Genomic DNA, 18,967 nt, shown 5'->3' with positions numbered 1-18,967 from the left:
ATATGATGCGTCTCCATAACCTGGGGTGTTTTTCATTAGTGCACATAGTAGCAAACTGTTTTGCAACAAATGTTGGTTTTGCAAATGGACAAATTCAGGGGGGTATTCACTAGAAACCAAACGGAAGCAAATGAAACTGAGGGACCTACCTGAATTTGTCCATAAAACTTGTTTTCATTGCAAAAAGTCTTCAGTGAAATCTTTTGGTAGGTCCCTCCCCATTTTGGTTCCGTTTGCTTCCTAGTGTTTTTATTTTGTTTTGAAATTTGTGGACCGGGACAATGTACAAAAAAAACATGTCTGTCAGAGCACTGGGAAATTATTCTTTGCACCAAATTTAGCTAACAGCTAATAGTGGTGGAAGTGTCATTCATTTGTTTCGTGTGGGCTTTCCCTGGTGTTTTGATAACGTGTAAATCTCTGACAAGGACCTTTTATCAATATATTTAGGCAGATGCAAATGCTAATTACCATCAAAGTAGACATCATGCAAAACTACAAATCACTGCAAGCTCCTTCACATCATCTCTAGTTAACCTTTGCTAACAGGTATTGTTAATTTAAACTTGCACATGACAGTTCACAGAATAGTCAATTTTTAAAGACATGTAGCCTATTTATTCATTACTACATTTAGTTAATCCAGAGATTCTTCCCTTTCCCTCGATTCAGCAGTCTCATCCAGATTATCATGGCATTTGTAGTTCTTTGGTGGCCACATTTGCGTTTCATTTTTGGGGGGTAAATACAGGTGACTATTGATAAGTCACATTGTCCTACAGAGATTTATGCCAGGGTAATCCTATGCGAAACAAAGCCCTTAAGTGTTTAAAATCCCCTATGAGAAAAATGGTGGAAAACAGAACCATTTCCCTGTTTGATCTCTAGGTATTATGACTCACTGTGGTACTCTAAAAAGTTGGACAGGGTTGGCAGGTCTGCATTCTATACCGTGTGGGAGGGTAAGGTATATGGAACACCTGTCTGGTTGATCAGGGGTGTATAGAAGTAAATAGTGTACCACAGTAAGAGTCATAATACCTAGAGGTCAAACGGAAATGGTTCCAATCGTCCCCCCCCCCCCCCCACCACACACACACACACACACCAGATTTAGCTAATAGAGCCCCATGGTGGAAGTGTCGTAATACCCATAAAACCAAGCGATCAAACAGGAAAATGGTTCCATTAGTTTTCCACCATTCATTTGTTTCGTGTGGGCTTTCCCTGGTGTTTTGATAACATGTAAAGCCCCCTCCCTCGTGCGCACGCTGTTTGTAAGTCTGATCGCTTTTTTTTAGACACGGTTTCCTAGTCAACACTAAATGCAAAATCATTTTGAAAACACAAAAACAAATGATGGCATCGACACAGACCTCAAACTGGCAACACAAAGCTTAAGTAGACTACCACAAAGGGAATCTGAACGCTGTTCGCTGGAAGAGTTCGCTGTTTCAGCCGATGTAAAGGTGCCTATTGAATTTATTTGCAGCGCATACATTTCAGATTTTCGAAATTGATCAAATCTAATTTAGTGAAGGCATTTCAGAAGCATTGCCTCTATAGCTAATAGCGGACACGTATTCATTCTTTATCGCGCAGTCTTGTAAACTCCCGACTCCATTTAATGCCAATATGTTTATATTTATTTTTTGTTATACTTGTGTAATGCTTTTTGTGACGTGGAACAGACTGTATTTATCAGGTTGCGTGATCCTCGTAATGTTACGTGGAAAATACAACTGAGATGCAGAATTAAATGTAAATCACAAATGCGACCAGTTATTTTAAGTATTTGCAGTAAAATTCTTTCACTAGCATAGAGCACACTGAATGTCCATTTTGTGTTAGCTTGAAACAGTTAGTGTTTATCTTGCCACAAACGGAGTCGAAAGGGGATTTGTCCATGTGTTTACGTATAGCTGACAGTCGGCAAACTCAGCATCACGACAAACAGAAGGTGCAGACACGGAGTAGCTACGGCGAATAATTATGTATTAATCTTCATGTCCGTTGACACAAACTCCGTACATCTGTGTGTTGCAGCTCGAGAATCGGGATGTTAGATTCTCAGTGGATATTTAAAACAAAACAAAAAAATCAGGCCCTATTCATTTCTGCGTACTTTTAACTCGGATCTCGTACCTGCGTACATGGACAGAGAATTGCGTAGCTGGTACGCAAAATGCGTGCATGTTGGCAGGTCTGACTGAAGTTACCCCTAGACGCAGATCTGGTTGATTTTACCCACTAGTGGTTAGGGTAAGTTGATCCAGCTTCTGAACCTAGGGAAAACTTCACCCCAGAGCCACAAAACACTGTTCTGCACTAAAACAAGACTCAAAGTTGTGCTAAAATGACACCCAGACTCAGCAGTTAAAATAAACATTGATTTATTCTCTCAGCCCACCACTCACGTACGTATTGCACCGTTGTATTTAGTAAAGAAAGATATAAAAGAACATAACCAAAACCACCTGGTATTCTATATGATACAGTAGACAAATTGAGTAGTGAACAACCCACTCAAAATGGCAGCACAACAGAATTCACCAAAGCCTTCCTATTGTGGTTTATTTGTGGAAAATTCTATTTTGTTGCCATATTGGGTGGACATTGAGGAAATCCTATGGACAAAGAACTAGTCTAAGTCCATTATACCCACTCTATTCCTATGGTGTAGACATGGTTATAGAGGAGATAGGAGTCCTGCTGATCACTCCAGAAAAGATAGGAAATAGGGTACCATTTGGGACACATCTTACATCAGGGGTGGGTAATTCCAGTCCCTGAGGGCCTGATTGGTGTCACAGTTTTGCCCCAGCCCCAGCTAACACACCTGACTCCAATAATCAACTAATCATGATCTTCAGTTGAGAATGTAATTAGTTTAATCAGCTGTGTTTGCTAGGTGATGGGGAAAAAGTGTCACCAATCAGGCCCTCGAGGACTGTAGTTGCCCATCCCTGTCCTACATAGTGCCATAGAGCTCTGGTCAAAAGTATTTACTATATAGGGCAGCCATATTCAACAGGTGGACCGCAGGCTGGATCTAGACTCCGAATGAGGTCAATACAGTCAGGATTCAACTCCTGGTATATCAACAAATAAGACATGGAAAATGTGTAGAGTTGCAGGAAATTAGCTTTAAAATATCTAATTTCTCTCTGCCAACAAAAGTGGTGTGAACAGTTTGGGGTCGCATGGGTTGAGGATTCATTACTACGCCAATAAATTACAATAGCCATCCAGACCTTTACCACCTTCTCAAATAGTTTGAGTACAACTGATATAGGAATAGGATGCTGTTTGAGTGTTAAAACAGAGCGATTAGCCCAGCCTACACTCTACACATTCTTCATGGAATCTCAGCAACATGATCAGGACCACATTACATCAGTCTAACAGAACTTAATTTAATGGCAGATAATGTTGTTCCTGTAAAAGTCCTGCGTTCTTTGTCAGTTCTAGAACCTTCAGCTCCACTCCTCCTGACCCCTCCATCACAGTCCCCTCTTCCTGCTCCTTCCTAGGACTGGTTTCCTAACAGCCAATCTGATTTGAGCAATCTTCACTTGCGGGCGGTGTCGTAATTGGCCACGAACCAATCGCATGTCTCCTTCAAGGCTGTGTGTGTGAATTGGGGGGTGGGGGGGATAGGAGACTCAGCATCAGAAACCAAACAGCAGACATCTTTATTTGATATGTCAGTGGTGAACATGCATAAAGATGGCAGAATACATATATGACATTGTGCATTTAACCAAAAACAATCTACTTTTGGGGTTTTTCAAATTGCTGGTGTTGGGGAGGTAGGTACCTTGTTTGAAGGGGGTAAAGGTGAAGTTGGGGTGGTACCGCAGCAGCTTGGCGTTGCTGGCTGTCTTCTTGAACTGACCGTCTGCTTTAGTTGTGTCATACTGAAGGTCAGGGGTTAGGGAATCAAACACTGACTGACAGTGTGTGAGAGCACGTGAGTATGAAAGAGAGAGAGGGACTGTGTTTGAGCTGTATATCTGGACATGCACCTAAGTGAAAGGATACAGTCACTTGACCTTTGAACCCCAGTGCCTCGACAACGGCCTCTGCTGCCTCCTTGATGGACACCTCCTCCTCCTCACCAACTAAAATACAGAGAGGGAGAATGAACACTGACGCCTGAAAATACTGTTGTTAAATGTGTGTGTGAGATCGAGAGTATGTGTGAGTATGAGAGGGAGAAAGTCAGAGTGTGTGTATGCTCACCAGACAGTATGATGGGGTCCACCTCAGGGTACTCTCTCAGCACCCAGAGGAAGAGACGAGCCAGATCCAATGAGTAGATGAACTGCCTTCTGGGAGTTCCTGAGCCCCACACCACCAATGGACTACCCTCCTCTAACACACACACACACACACACACACACACACACACACACACACACACACACACACACACACACACACACACACACACACACACACACACACACACACACACACACACACACACACACACACACACACACACACACACACACACACACACACACACACACACACACACACACACACACACACACACACAGAGCCCTGTTAGAAGGAATGTGGCTATACAGATCCTTGTAGGGAGGTATACTGTATAGATTAAAACAGTTAGCTGAAGAACAAAGAATTAGAGAGTGATAGTTAACAGTAAGTGTTGTGTAGTCATCTTACTCTGAGCAATGTAGGCTTTGTGTATGAGGCCTGGAAGTACATGTCCATCCTCGATGTTGAAGTTATCATGAGGGCCAAACACATTGGTCGGTATCACTGCTGTGTAGCACCTCCCACGCTGCTGGTGATACGCCCTGCAAGACAAACACACACCTCAACATAATCCACAAACATTGAACACACACTATTATTGAATATACACAGATTATGTTGACTCCTTTCTAGAGGTCACTGAGCAGCTAAAGGGTCAAGGGTACAGGAAGCCCTCAAGACCATTCTGGATGGGCCCGCGGAGGACATCTATAGCAAAATAGGGAAGCTGTGCACTCACACGTCCCTTGTAAAAGAAGACTTCCTGGTTAAATGAAGGTTCAATAAAACACCAACACACCTATTGTGGACATCGATCATTCTCTTAGCATAGGAGTAGCCAAAGTTAGACTCGTGAGGAGGGCCGTTGTGGATCTGCAAGATAATAAGTAAGAGATAGTCAACTACCATCATGTCTACAACACACACACACACACACACCCACCCACCCGTTACCATGGTCTCATTGATGGGATAGGTGGTCTTATCAGGGAAAATGCAGGTGGAGAGACAGGAGACCACCCTGACAGCATCCACCTCATGTGCTGCCTGCAGGACGTTGTCATTGATGTAGATGTTGTTCCTCTGGAGAACACACATGGATGAATACGTTGGTAAATAAACATGAACAAAATTACACACATGGCCGGATAAGGTTGAACCAGGTTCCCAATTAGCACCCTATGAACTAGTTAGTAATGTACTACCTTTGACCAGGGCCCATAGTGAATAGAGTACCAATTGGGATGAAGCCTAAAAAATATATATATATATAAAAAAAAAAAGGTAAATAAACATTGAGTCCTTTTCCTCTAACATTTTCCAGAAGTGTGCACTTGCACACTTTCCTTATTAGATTTTAAAATAAAGGATTGGCTGGAGGCAGTTTCCACCATTTTCAAAATAAGGTGAGAAATTGAGCAAGTACACACTTCTGGAGATGCAGCCTCTGTCATTACAACTCCTGAATCCCCTCTTACCCAGAAGTCTAGGTTGGCCCTCATGTTCTTGAAGAGCCCTCCCACCATGGCTGCCAGGTGGATGACGTGGGTGGGCTGATGCTTCAGAAACACTGCCTGCGTCTCACCCATGTCCCTGAGTGAGCATACACAAACCCACACACACGTCAGCTTGACTTTTCAAAGACTCAGAGGCTGAGCTACAAAGCCACCCACAGTTAGCACTGAGGCAGGAGAGGGTCAGGTGTGTGTGTGTTGTCTGTGTATATACATGTGCGTGCATGCATACCATGTGTGTCTGTCTATGTGTGAGTGCGTATGTGTGTGCGCGTGTAGCTCTCACATGAGGTTTGCGTCCTTAGAGGAGAGGAAGATCCACTCCTCTCCCTCCCGCGCTCCTCCCTCTTCTTTGACCACATGTTCTATGGCCCTGCCCACCAGACCAGTCCCCCCAGTCACCAACACCCGCATAGGACCGCTCTGATCCACCATGCTATCTCCCATCTGCACAGAGGGGGAGGAAAATAGGGGGGGGGGGGGGGGGGGTAGTGAGGGTAAAGAAAGAGAAAGAGTAGGAGAGAGAAACACAGAAACAAAGAGTGAAAGGCTTACAATCTGCAGGTCATGTGCTCTGAAAGTAGGCTAAAGTTTTACAAATGATTTCCCCTGAAATGACTGATGAATTCAATGATCAATTAAACAAGAGTTACTAACGGAGCTGAAGACGACCTCTTTACACAGAAAGTAGGCCTAGGTAATATAAACCTATTCTACAGTTTCTCAGAGGATTGGGGTGCATCACATACTGTACACTAACCAGGACAAGTAGGGAAGAACAATGACTATCCCAGAGCTTTGTAATGACATATTTAATTCCAGTAACCAAGGAATCCAACTCAAGAGGTTGTGGACTGAACCAACAGACATTTCCTGATGTTGCTTTTTACTTGCCTGTGCCAGCCATGCAAACATCCCTGTTACCAAATGTCATGACAAATCTTTAGGTTGCCACGAACCAGGTTTCCATCCAACCATTTCATGCAGGTGAATTACCTGATGCATGAAAAAAATCACGACTGGGTTCATGGAAACAGGAAATGAGAGTACAAGTGTATAAATATCGATAGACAATTTGTTAGTTTGGTGTTTCTTTTCGTTGGTAAAAATAATTATGCGAGAAATTGCATGGAAACACGTTTACACGCAAATATTGATATAATAATCAACAAATCGAATAGAAATTTGAGTCACGAGATTATTTGTTGTGTGGTCCTCCACTACTACTCGGGAAAGCACGCTAAACTGCGTGCTTTCCCGAGTAGTAGTGGAGGACCACACAACAAATAATCTCGTGACTCAAATTTCTATTCGATTTGTTGATTATTATATCAATATTTGCGTGTAAACGTGTTTCCATGCAATTTCTCGCATAATAATCTTAGGCTACAGATTAAACAAATTATGATGAAGTTCACAAGGTGGCGAAAGTGCACAGTGATGGACTCGATGCTTCTTTCCAATAAATATTGAGGGTCTTATTCTAGTGACATGATAATTGATGCTTGGCTGTCATTTGACAAATAAAAAATAATATTGCTCCTATCAATAAAAAGGTATCTGTGACCAACAGATGCATATCTGTATTCCCAGTCATGTGAAATCCATAGATTAAGGCCTAGTTATTTATTTTAATTGATTTCAAATGTTATTCAGTACGGTCCCATGTGGCTCAGTTGGTAGTGCATGGCGCTTGCAACACCAGGGTGTTGGGTTCGATTCCTATGAAGGACCAGTAAAAAATGTTTATACAAGTGTAGACATGTCTGCTAAATTACAAAAAAAAGAGACAATTCTGCATGTTGCGTTTATTTTTGTTCAGTGTAGATCAAAACAAAGTGTGTATATATAAGGAATCTCTTCATTATGTATGGTAAATATTATATACATAAATGCAAGTGGGCAAATTTTTAATTTTTTATATATTTTTAACTTGAATTTTATTTGCAAATGCTACATAGTCTGAAAAACGGTAATGCAAAGCGAACCCTAAATGCCTGTGAAGCCTTTTGTATTTTGTTTAAATGTATATACCCCGTGTATAAAGTTATAAAAAGTTTTTCTGTGCTTTTTGGTGTACTGTTTTATAAGGTAAGCTTGTATCTTGTGTTATTTGTTAAAAGTACAAGTTCAATGGGTTTCCATCACATTTTCAATTCTACTGGTTTTTGTTCTTGGCACGTGCGCACTAGCCAACTGCTCGCAGATACAGTGCGGGTAAACTACCTTCATGACGAGATTATTAAAAAAAGTAGAGGTGTGGATCAGAAAACCAGTCATTATCTGGTGTGGCCACCATTTGCCACATGCAGCATGACACATCCCCTTCACATAGAGTTGATCAGGCTGTTGATTGTGGCCTGTGGAATGTTGTCCCACAAATCTTCAATGGCTGTGCGAAGTTGCTGGATATTGGCGGGAACTGAAACACACTGTCATACATGTCGATCCAGAGCATCCCAAACATGCTCAATGGGTCACATGTCTGGTGACTATGCAGGCCATGGAAGAACTGGGAAATGTTCAGCTTCCAGGAGTTGTGTACAAATCCTTGCGACACAGGAATGTGCGTTATCATGCTGAAATCTGAGGTGATGGCGGCATATGAAAGGCACGACAATGGGCCTCAGGATCTCGTCACGGTATCTCTGTGGATTAAAATTGCCATCGATAAAATGCAATTGTGTTAGTTGTCCGTAGCTTATGCCTGCCCATTCCATAACCCCACCGCAACCATTGGGCACTCTGTTCACAACATTGACATCAGCAAACCGCTCACCCATACGACGCCATACGATGCCATCTGCCCAGTACAGTTGAACCCGGGATTTATCCTTGAAGAGCACACTTCTCCAGCGTGCCAGTAGCCATCGAAGGTGAGCATTTGCCAACTGAAGTCAGTTACGATGCTGAACTGCAGTCAGGTCAATATCCGGGTGAGGACAACGAGCATGCAGATGAGCTTCCCTGAGACAGTTTCTGCAGAAATTATTTAGGTTGTGCAAACCCACAGTTTCATCAGCTGTCCGTGTGGCTGGTCTCAGATGATCCTGCAGGTGAAGAAGCCGTATGTGGAGGTCCTTGGCTGGTGTGGTTACTCGTGGTCTGCGGTTGTGAGGCTGGTTGGATGTACTGACAAATTCTCAAAAAACAATGTTGGAGGCTGCTTATCGTAGAGAAAGTAACAAATTATCTGGCAACAGCTCTGGTGGACATTCCTGCAGTCAGCATGCCAATTGCATACTCCCTCAAAACGAGAACATTTGTGGCATTGTGTTGTGTGATAAAACTGCACATTTTAGAGTGGCCTTTTGTCCCCAGCATAAGGTGCACCTGTGTAATGATCATGCTGTTTAATCAGCTTCTTGATATGTCACATCTTTCAGGTGGATGGATTATCTTGGCAATGGAGAAATGCTCACTAACTGGGATGTAAACAAATTTGTACATAAAATGTGAGAAGCTATTTGTGCATATGGGACATCTCTGGGATATTTTATTTCAGCTCATGAAACATGGGACCAACACTTTACATGTTGCGTGTATATTTTTGTTCAGTATTAATCCTGAATAAATTAATTGTAATTCGTAAGATATCATACTCAACGGATGATGGACATCCACAAATTAATACATACCATACGAAACGTAACATATCATACTAATTGGAGTGTTCTGTATTTACATGTACTATGTTATGTCTACTCAAGTCCAGGTTGGTTGCAGCCGGCAGTGAAAAGCAGTTAATAGGTCTGCCTAGGCCTATCACAATATCTCAAAATTCAACCAATTCAATGGTTGCAACAAGGTCGTTTTTACTGATCTGTTTGTCAGTGTCAGCAAAGTAGGCTATAATTTGTGTCATAGGAAAAAGCATGTTGCTTAACCTCTCCAGTCATAATAGAGTGTAGTAGAATTGCATGAAATGTGTTCAAAAAAGGCGACATTTTTCCCGTGCAACGAAAGGAGAAGAAACGTCGAATTATGTCTATATGTCACTACGTACCGAGACCTGCATTACCCAGGGTCCGGTTTCCCGATAGTGATGGAATTTAGGCTTAAACTACGAGTGTTTTAAAGATGCATCTATCCTACTACGGCTGAAGTTGCAATAAGCCTTCCCCCCAAAAAAAACACAGAGAGAACGTTCGATAGGTGCGTCGAGGCATAGTGTCGATTCTGAAAGGATTGAAAGAAAGGCAGCGCTGCTCTCGGATCAGATTTCTCCATTCAAATCTTACATTAACATTATAATTATTTCACAATACTGACGACGGATCAGCTCCTATAGAGATATGACCACCTATGGCTGAAAATATTGAGCCGGTTTATTCTAAATAAAATGCACTAAATTCCCGCATCATTAAATGTATGGAGAAAAATTACAGACAAAATAGAACACAATTGATTTAACATTAAATCTATTTCAATATGATTTAAATTATTATTATTTTATATAAACTAGAGCTTTATTACACGTTACACGTCATACAAAAAAAATTATCTAGGAGGATCTGGCAGTTATTGGGCGATGGTCTTCAACAGTTTTAGATGATAGGCAGTTTAGAAAGGTAGTAGGCTTGAGCATATAGCCTACTGTATTTATATTTTAATGCAGTCATCTCGGTTTTCATTTGAATCGTGTTATATACATCGCTTGTTTGTATCAATTGCAAAGACATTGGCAACTTTTTATTTATTGTCAACTTTGTTCGGAAGTTATCGGCGGTTACGATGAATTTCGCCATAAAATGCTTTTGTGAAACCGGGCCCAAAACGGTATGTTTTGCTAATGTTGATTGTCATAATTTAAGCTAATAATATAACGCAATGAAATCTACTCATCACATTAGGAATAGTAGCCCATCTCTCATTAGTCTGCAAAGGCGATGGCTTGATGTTTGCAATCCTACAGGTGCAAATTTATGGTGAAAAAAATAACCTTTCGGTATTTGAAGTCGGCCTTGTTGGGACTTGATAGCGTGTTTTTATGCATGTATGTCATGTTTCACTGTATGCGCCGTTCCATAAGTAAATGAGTCAATTTATGACGAGTTTGAGTAGTGGTTATTGTATATGCCGTTCCATAGACCTTTAAACCTAATCTTGCGGTTATAGGCCTAATTAACGACTGGGGTCATTTGTTTGTTTTTGCTGTTCTCCAAATAGCATGTTTCTAAATCGTGTAGAAATGTAGTAAATAAGCTTCAACTTCCCCCCCCCCAAAAAAATTCTCCTCACCCCCACCTTGTTATACACTAGATTTAGCTGAACCGACACCACTGTCCTAGGATTTTAACCCACTGTCCTGGGATTTGAAACCACTATCCTGGCGTTGTAAGCGCTATGCTCCGCTCGGGCGGCAGGTAACCTAGTGGTTGGAGCGTTGGACTAATAACCGAAAGTTTGCTAGATCGAAATCCCGAGCTGACGAGGTTAAAATCTGTCGTTCTCCCTATGAACAAGACAGTTAACACACTGTTCCTAGGCCGTCATTCAAAATATTAATTTGGTTTTAACTGACTTGCCTAGTTAAATAAAGGTAAAATAAATAAAAAAGTAGTTTCCAACGTTACCAAAAGAGGATGCTGTTCACATAGCAAGACTTGTAACAGTACAACTTCAATCAAATTTATCTTTTAGATAGCACCCTTTATGGGATAAAAACTACGATTTTTAGTTAGCTACAGTTACATAAAAAAGGTTCTGCTTACCAGTTACTCCAGAGCTTGATTCTTCTTCTAGCTAGTTTATGAAGTCAGAAGCTTCCATGACCGGATTCTAGTCCCAATGAGGTGGTTAGGGCGATGACGAAACTATTTTGGGGAGTACCGCCTCCAGCTCCAGGACGTTACGCAAGTGAAGGCTGATTTTGGGTCAGTTTAGCATTTTCTCCACCAATGGTAAAGGATGACTGGGAGAGGAAGCTGATCCTAGATCTGTAAATACCCTTCATAGGGGAAATTCACCCCCGAGACAATCGAGTTCTCAGCACTCAGCAAAGGTGAACCGGTGCACAGGTTTAAAATATTGGCAGGTTGACATATGACTAACACATGACTGTTTCCTTGTTGAGATTCAATTTCCAATCTTTGGGCCCCTGTTGTTCAGCCTATATATTTTTTATGACCTTCCTTCTTCTGTGTGCCATGGAGTGGAGATCCAGATGGTTGCTGACAGGTGGTTATCTACATCCATGGAAAGAGTGCTGAGCAAGTGGCAGTTATGGAGAATGTTTCACAATGGCTCAACAAATCCTGGCTCACCCTAAATGTGAGAAAAACAGTAGCCATGTATTTCTTCATCTATTAAAAAGCAGCAGGTCTACTCCCACATCCTCATACATGGACAAAAGATCAACACGGTCTCAGAATTCAAATACCTCGGCATAATCCTTGATCCCACCATCAATTTAAAAACATTTATTTTATTTTATTTACCAATACAATCAAATGCAGCCTAGCCAACTTCCGGTTAATTAAAAACTCTTTCTCCATCGAGGCTTCCAGAATGTTCTTACATGCTATGGGTTTCTCCCATTTCTTACTGTGTCACCAGCTGGTCACAAGCATGTGAGACATCCCTGAAACCTCTCAAATCACTCTATAAAGAAGTATTCATAATCTTGTACAACTTCAATCTGTTCTCAGAAATCTACCTGGTTTACAAGATAACTCACAATCTAGCACCTCCGTCTCCGAGTGTCTGTAAACCTCTGCTCCGAGCAAAATAGCAGTGTTCCAAGAACCTCCACCAGGGGGGACTGTAGTATCTCCAGACGGTCCACACCTTTGCACAATCGGCATTCTCATTCAATGGAATGACCTCTGCTCTGAAAACATATAGCAGCTTCCAAGCCTTCTCCACTGAGACAAAAAAGTACAATCAGCCATGCACTCATTGATTTTAACTTAAAAGGCCATACTGACTTTTAATGCAACAGAAGACACATTAGTACATACACAGGTGTAATTTCAATACGTGCAATAACTGGGCTATGCACAATATTTCTTATTTTTTATAGGTATATTACATTGAATCAAATAGCAATGTGTTTCTATGGACAATGTTTTGACTTCTGTGGTGAAACATGTCTCTATGTCCTGATCTCTGTTCTATTATATATTTTTTTACTGTATGTCCATTGTTTTTGTATAATGTTTCCATCGCTAGAAGTTTACCTACAGTGCATTTGGAAAGTATTCAGACCCCTTGACTTTTTCCACATTTTGTGGATGATCAATGTAAACAATATGCACCTGAGCTCAATTTCGAGTCTCACAGCAAATGGTCTGAATACTTATGTAAATAAGGTATTTCAGTATTTTATTTTTTATAAATTTGCACACACACACAAAAAAAAACTGTTTTTGCATTGTCATTATGGGGTATTGTGTGTAGATTGATGAGGATTTTTTTGTTTTTGCAATTTTAGAATGAGGCTGTAAAGTCTGAAAAAAAAGTCAAGGGGTCTGAATACTTTCCGAATGCACTGTATGTCTAGATGCTTTAGGGACTAGATGGAAATGAGCTATTAACTAAATCTGGTGCAATACATGTTTTCTCAATGCTCTGAGATTTGTTTTTGATGTACATTGTCCCAGCCAAATAAACGTAACAAATAAATAAAAATGACAAAAGAACTGTCCAGATTACCAAATTACAAGTGGATATTTACCACCATTACCACCTGGGCCACCAGTCTTATAATCCTCTATGATCCAGGCCAGTCTGCACTAGAGGACTTTACTCAGGATTAGGGTGGCAACATTTGGTTAAAGCCCCCATGCAGTCTTTGTAAAAAAAATCATCACTGATTTTAGTATGTGTAGTAATCATAATGTAGTAATCATGTAATAAATCAGTATGTGTTTATTTAATGAAAATAACTCCAATATATATTTGTTATCATTAATTTCCATGAGCTTCCTTTGGCCCTTGAAATGCTCAGTCTGATTGTGTGGGAGTTAGGGAACAAATTCGTTTTTTTTTTTTTTAAACTGCACTGCCCCTTTAACTTCCCCCTGAAATTCTCAGATTCCCGGAATCAGAAGGGAACAAGCAGGACATCCGGAATCCCCCAACCAGGATTTCAGAAAAACCTAAGAAAGTAACCAGAATTTTGCAACCCTAGACAAAATTATACATGGTGCATTGGTATATTGACATGGGAGACAACAATGAAAATCGTGTTAGTTAATAAAAGTGTCACACAAACCAGGGATATTTCACATTTGAATAGTTTATTAAACAATGTCCATTTTACTTCCCAAGTCTTCTCTCCAACAGAGTGTGATTGACATACAGTTGACGTTAAAATAGAAAATAAAACGTTGAGGAGCAGGGAGGAGGAAGAAGAGGAGGTGAGGAGTACAGAGTACATAGCAGCTGACTCCCACCTTACTTATGTTCAATATCAGTCATTTTAATTACATTAATAATTATAATAACAGTATGAACACTGACTATAAGAAGAACATGTGTAGCAACAAATAAAAAATGAGAACCAACAGTAATCATTAAAAACAAAGGTATTTAAGAGATTTCAAATCATATCTCTTATAAGTGGAAACTTTTTTTAAGCTAAATATTGTAAATCCTTTCTGTAAGTAGTTGATGTATATTTTTTCATGTTTTGTTTTACTAGTAACTTTATGTTTTTAAAAGAGTAGTGACCCAAAGTTCTGCATGCTGATTCGATCAATTTGCTGGGTCAATGCATGACATCACTGCATTCTATTCTATCTACTGTTCCTTCACACACACACACACACACACACACACACACACACACACACACACACACACACACACACACACACACACACACACACACACACACACACACACACACACACACACACACACACACACACACACACACACACAAACGACTAGTTACACCATCATCCTGTCTATGGTATCTTATATTTCTATAGCATCTTTGCTTGGGAAACAACTTCCCAGAGCTAAATGTATCAGCGGCCAGAAGTGTTGCAGTTGTCTTGGTAAAGAAACATTTAGTGTACCTCCCAAATGGCACCCTGCTCCCTATATAATGTGCTACTTTCGACCAGAGCCCACCAGGTTTATGTCAAAAGTAGTGCAATATATAAGGAATATGGTGCCATTTGGGACGCACAATTGATCATAGGAAGAGTTGACGATGGCACAAATTTCTGTTGTTTAAATGTTCTTTAGAGAAACACGAAGAAGGCCAATTCACAGATGAAGAAAGAGACCTCTATCAAAAAACTTGACCATCATTGTCTGGCTCACACGCAGAACATAATAATACAAACAAAAAACAACAACACCCTGTTGTTACAATTATTTCCACAGCTGTTTCCATAGTTACGTACTGTACATGTGATGCTTTATTTACTTGTGTTGTTATGGCAATCTTGTTGTATTTTCCACATTGGTCTGTACAGTGGTCCAATGTACACGTTGGTCATGTTCTGTGTAGCGTGCGTGTGTGTGTGAGTGTGTATCAGGATGCAGTGGGGTAAGGTGACAGAGGAAACATAACTCTCTCTCCTTCACTGATCCACTTTATCTCTTTAGATTGAGATGTTTTTTATTGTCACATACACCCAGTTTAACATAGAAAAGATCATTCTACCACAAATACACACACGCAATATTTGAGTGTGTGAGAGCGCCAAATACACACAAACACACAATATGTGATTGTGTGAAAGCTTCAAGTACACACACACACAATACCTGAGTGTATGAGAGATTCAAATACACACACATGCAATATGTGATTGTGTGAAAGCTTCAAGTACACACACACACAAACACACACACACACAATATGTTAGTGTATGAGGGCTTCAAACACACACACACACACACAATATGTTAGTGTATGAGGGCTTCAAATACACACACACACACACAATATGTTAGTGTATGAGGGCTTCAAATACACACACACACAATATGTTAGTGTATGAGAGATTCCGTGAATGCAAGAGCATGAGAGTCCTGCAAGAATGATAATTAGGCTAAGGATGGTGTGTGTGCGCGTGGTGGTTTCAAGGGATGGGAGGTTCACAAGCATCCATTCCTATAAACCTGTCACCAAAAAATGCAACACAAATGAACAGAACTAAAAAACACAGCAGGACTTAACTCTCAGACACACTGTCACGTTCCTGACCTGTTTTCTGTTGTTTTGTATGTGTGTGATGGTCAGGGCGTGAGTTTTGGGTGGGCAGTCTATGTTTTCCGTTTCTATGTTGGTTTTGGGTTGCCTGGTATGGCTCTTAATTAGAGGCAGGTGTTTTGCGTTTTCCTCTAATTGAGAGTCATATTAAGGTAGGTTGTTCTCACTGTTTGTTTGTGGGTGATTGTCGCTGTGTCTGTGTATTTTGCACCACACGGTACTGTCTCGTCTCGTTCGTTCGGTCGTTCCTGTTTATGTGTTCCTCGTTTCATGTAAGTTCATAGTTTAGGTCTGTCTAGTTCGTTTTGTTATTTTGTTAATCATTCAAGTGTATTTCGTTTCGTGTTTTTCCGTCTTGTCAAATAAACATTATGTATTCATCACCCGCTGCGCCTTGGTCTACTCACTCACCGAGGGACGGCCGTTACAGAATCACCCACCCAACACTCTAAGGGGGGGGTTCTGTCACGTTCCTGACCTGTTTTCTCTTGTTTTGTATGTCTTTATTGGTCAGGGCGTGAGTGTTGGGTGGGTAGTCTATGTTTTGTATTTCTATGTTGGGTTTTGTGTTCGGCCTGGTATGATTCTCAATTAGAGACAGGTGTGTATCGTTTGTCTCTGATTGAGAGTCATACTAAGGCAGCCAGGGTTTCACTGGGGTTTTGTGGGTGTTTGTTCCTGTGTCAGTGTTTGGGCCACACAGGACGGTTGAAGGTTAGTCACGTTTGTTGTTTTGTAGTTTTGTAGTGTCTTGTTTGCTGTTTTCATTAAAAGTATGATTAATCACCAATCCGCATCTTGGTCCGATCCATGCTCCTCCTCGTCTGAGGAGGAGAACAACAATGACTGCCTTTACAGAAACACCCACCACAACAGGACCAAGCGGATTGGAGCCGGAGGAAAGGAACTAAAGCAATGGAGAGAAGAGGAATGGAGTTGGGAACAAATATTCAACGGAGAAGGACCCTGGGCTAAGGTTGGTGTGAATCGCCGCTCGCGGGAGGAGAAGAAGGCAGCCACAGCCCAGGAGCGGTGGATTGAGGAGGCAGCACGTATGAGAGGCTGGAAGCCCGAGAGTCAGACCCAAAAATTTCTTGGGGGGGGGGGCACACGAGGAGTGTGGCAAAGCCGGGTAGGATACCTGAGCCAACTCCCCGTGCTTACCGTGGAGTGCGAGAGCGTCGTACTGGTCAGACACCGTGTTATGCGGTAAAGCGCACGGTGTCCCCAGTACGCGTGCTTAGCCCAGTGCGGGCTATTCCACCTTGCCGCACTGGGAGGGCTAGGTTGGGCATCGAGCCAGATGTCATGAAGCCGGCCCAACGTATCTGGTCTCCAGTACGTCTCCTCGGGCCGGCATACATGGCACCAGCCTTACGAATGGTGTCCCCGGTTCGCCAGCATAGCCCAGTGCGGGCTATTCCACCTCGCCGCACTGGCAGGGCTACGGGCACCATTCAACCTGGTAAGGTTGGGCAGGCTCGGTGCTCAAGAGCACGTGTCCTCCTTCACGGTCCGGTATACCCGGTGCCACCTCCAAGTACCAGTCCACCGGTGGCAGCCCCCCGCACCAGGCTGTCTCTCCGGGTTCTCTCTCCAGCTGCTCCCACCTGTCCAGCGCTGTCAGAGCTTTCCTCCTCTCCAGCGCAGCCAGTGCCTATACCACGCACCAGGCCTACTGTGCGCCTCAGCAGGGCAGAGTCGGCCGTCTGCCCAACGCCTTCTGCACTGCCTGTCTGCCCAGCGCCGTCTGAGCCATCTGTCTGCCCAGCGCCGTCTGAGCCATCCGTCTGCCCAGCGCCGTCTGAGCCATCCGTCTGCCCAGCGCCGTCTGAGCCATCCGTCTGCCCAGCGCCGTCTGAGCCATCCGTCTGCCCAGCGCCGTCTGAGCCATCCGTCTGCCCAGCGCCTTCTGAGCCATCCGTCTGCACAGCGCCTTCTGAGCCATCCGTCTGCCACGAGCCATTAGAGCCGCCCGTCTGTCCCGAGCCATTAGAGCCGTCCGTCAGTCAGGAGCCGCTAGAGCCGTCCGTCAGTCAGGAGCCGCCAGAGCCGCCAGCCAGTCAGGAGCCGCCAGAGCCGCCAGCCAGTCAGGAGCCGCCAGAGCCGCCAGCCAGTCAGGAGCTGCCAGAGCCGCCAGCCAGTCAGGAGCTGCCAGAGCCGCCAGCCAGTCAGGAGCTGCCAGAGACGCCAGCCAGTCAGGAGCTGCCAGAGACGCCAGCCAGTCAGGAGCTGCCAGAGACGCCAGCCAGTCAGGAGCTGTCAGAGCTGCCCTACAGTCATGAGCTGCCCTACAGTCATGAGCTGCCCTACAGTCATGAGCTGCCCTACAGCCTGGACCTGCCAGAGTCCCTCAGCCCGGACCTGCCAGAGTCCCTCAGCCCGGACCTGCCAGAGTCCCTCAGCCCGGACCTGCCAGAGTCCCTCAGCCCGGACCTGCCAGAGTCCCTCAGCCCGGACCTGCCAGAGTCCCTCAGCCCGGACCTGCCAGAGTCCCTCAGCCAGGACCTGCCGCCCCTTATCCCGGTGCCGCCCCTTATCCCGGTGCTGCCCCTTATCCCGGTGCTGCCCCTTATCCCGGTGCTGGCCCTTATCCCGGTGCTGCCCCTTCATTTAGGTGGTTTTAGTTGGAGGGTGGTCATTGGGAGGGGGATACAGAAGCGGGGAGTGACTATGGTGGTGTGGGGACAGCGTCCGGAGCCTGAGCCACCACCGTGGTCAGATGCCCACCCAGACCCTCCCCTGGACTTTGTGCTGGTGCGCCCGGCGTTCGCACCTTGAGGGGGGGGTTCTGTCACGTTCCTGACCTGTTTTCTGTTGTTTTGTATGTGTGTGATGGTCAGGGCGTGAGTTTTGGGTGGGCAGTCTATGTTTTCCGTTTCTATGTTGGTTTTGGGTTGCCTGGTATGGCTCTTAATTAGAGGCAGGTGTTTTGCGTTTTCCTCTAATTGAGTCATATTAAGGTAGGTTGTTCTCACTGTTTGTT

The 18,967-nt window shown here is 43.3% G+C and overlaps 1 protein-coding gene across 1 annotated transcript; it reads right to left on the bottom strand.

Annotated features, from left to right (window-relative positions):
* Positions 1-2,376: 2,376 nt before the first annotated feature.
* LOC139541417 (GDP-L-fucose synthase-like) lies at positions 2,377-11,654 on the bottom strand. Its single transcript, XM_071346046.1, has 10 exons — positions 11,519-11,654; positions 6,091-6,251; positions 5,769-5,883; positions 5,245-5,373; positions 5,090-5,163; positions 4,699-4,832; positions 4,246-4,377; positions 4,045-4,124; positions 3,821-3,920; positions 2,377-3,627 (listed from the first exon to the last, which is right to left on the bottom strand). The coding sequence occupies exons 2-10, from the start codon at positions 6,249-6,251 to the stop codon at positions 3,572-3,574; spliced, it is 981 nt and encodes a 326-aa protein (XP_071202147.1). The 5' UTR covers positions 11,519-11,654; the 3' UTR covers positions 2,377-3,571.
* Positions 11,655-18,967: the final 7,313 nt, after the last annotated feature.

Source organism: Salvelinus alpinus, chromosome 16 (genome assembly GCF_045679555.1).
Source record: "Salvelinus alpinus chromosome 16, SLU_Salpinus.1, whole genome shotgun sequence".
Lineage (NCBI taxonomy): Eukaryota > Metazoa > Chordata > Actinopteri > Salmoniformes > Salmonidae > Salvelinus > Salvelinus alpinus.
This window is presented reverse-complemented; position numbering and strand designations above follow the sequence as displayed.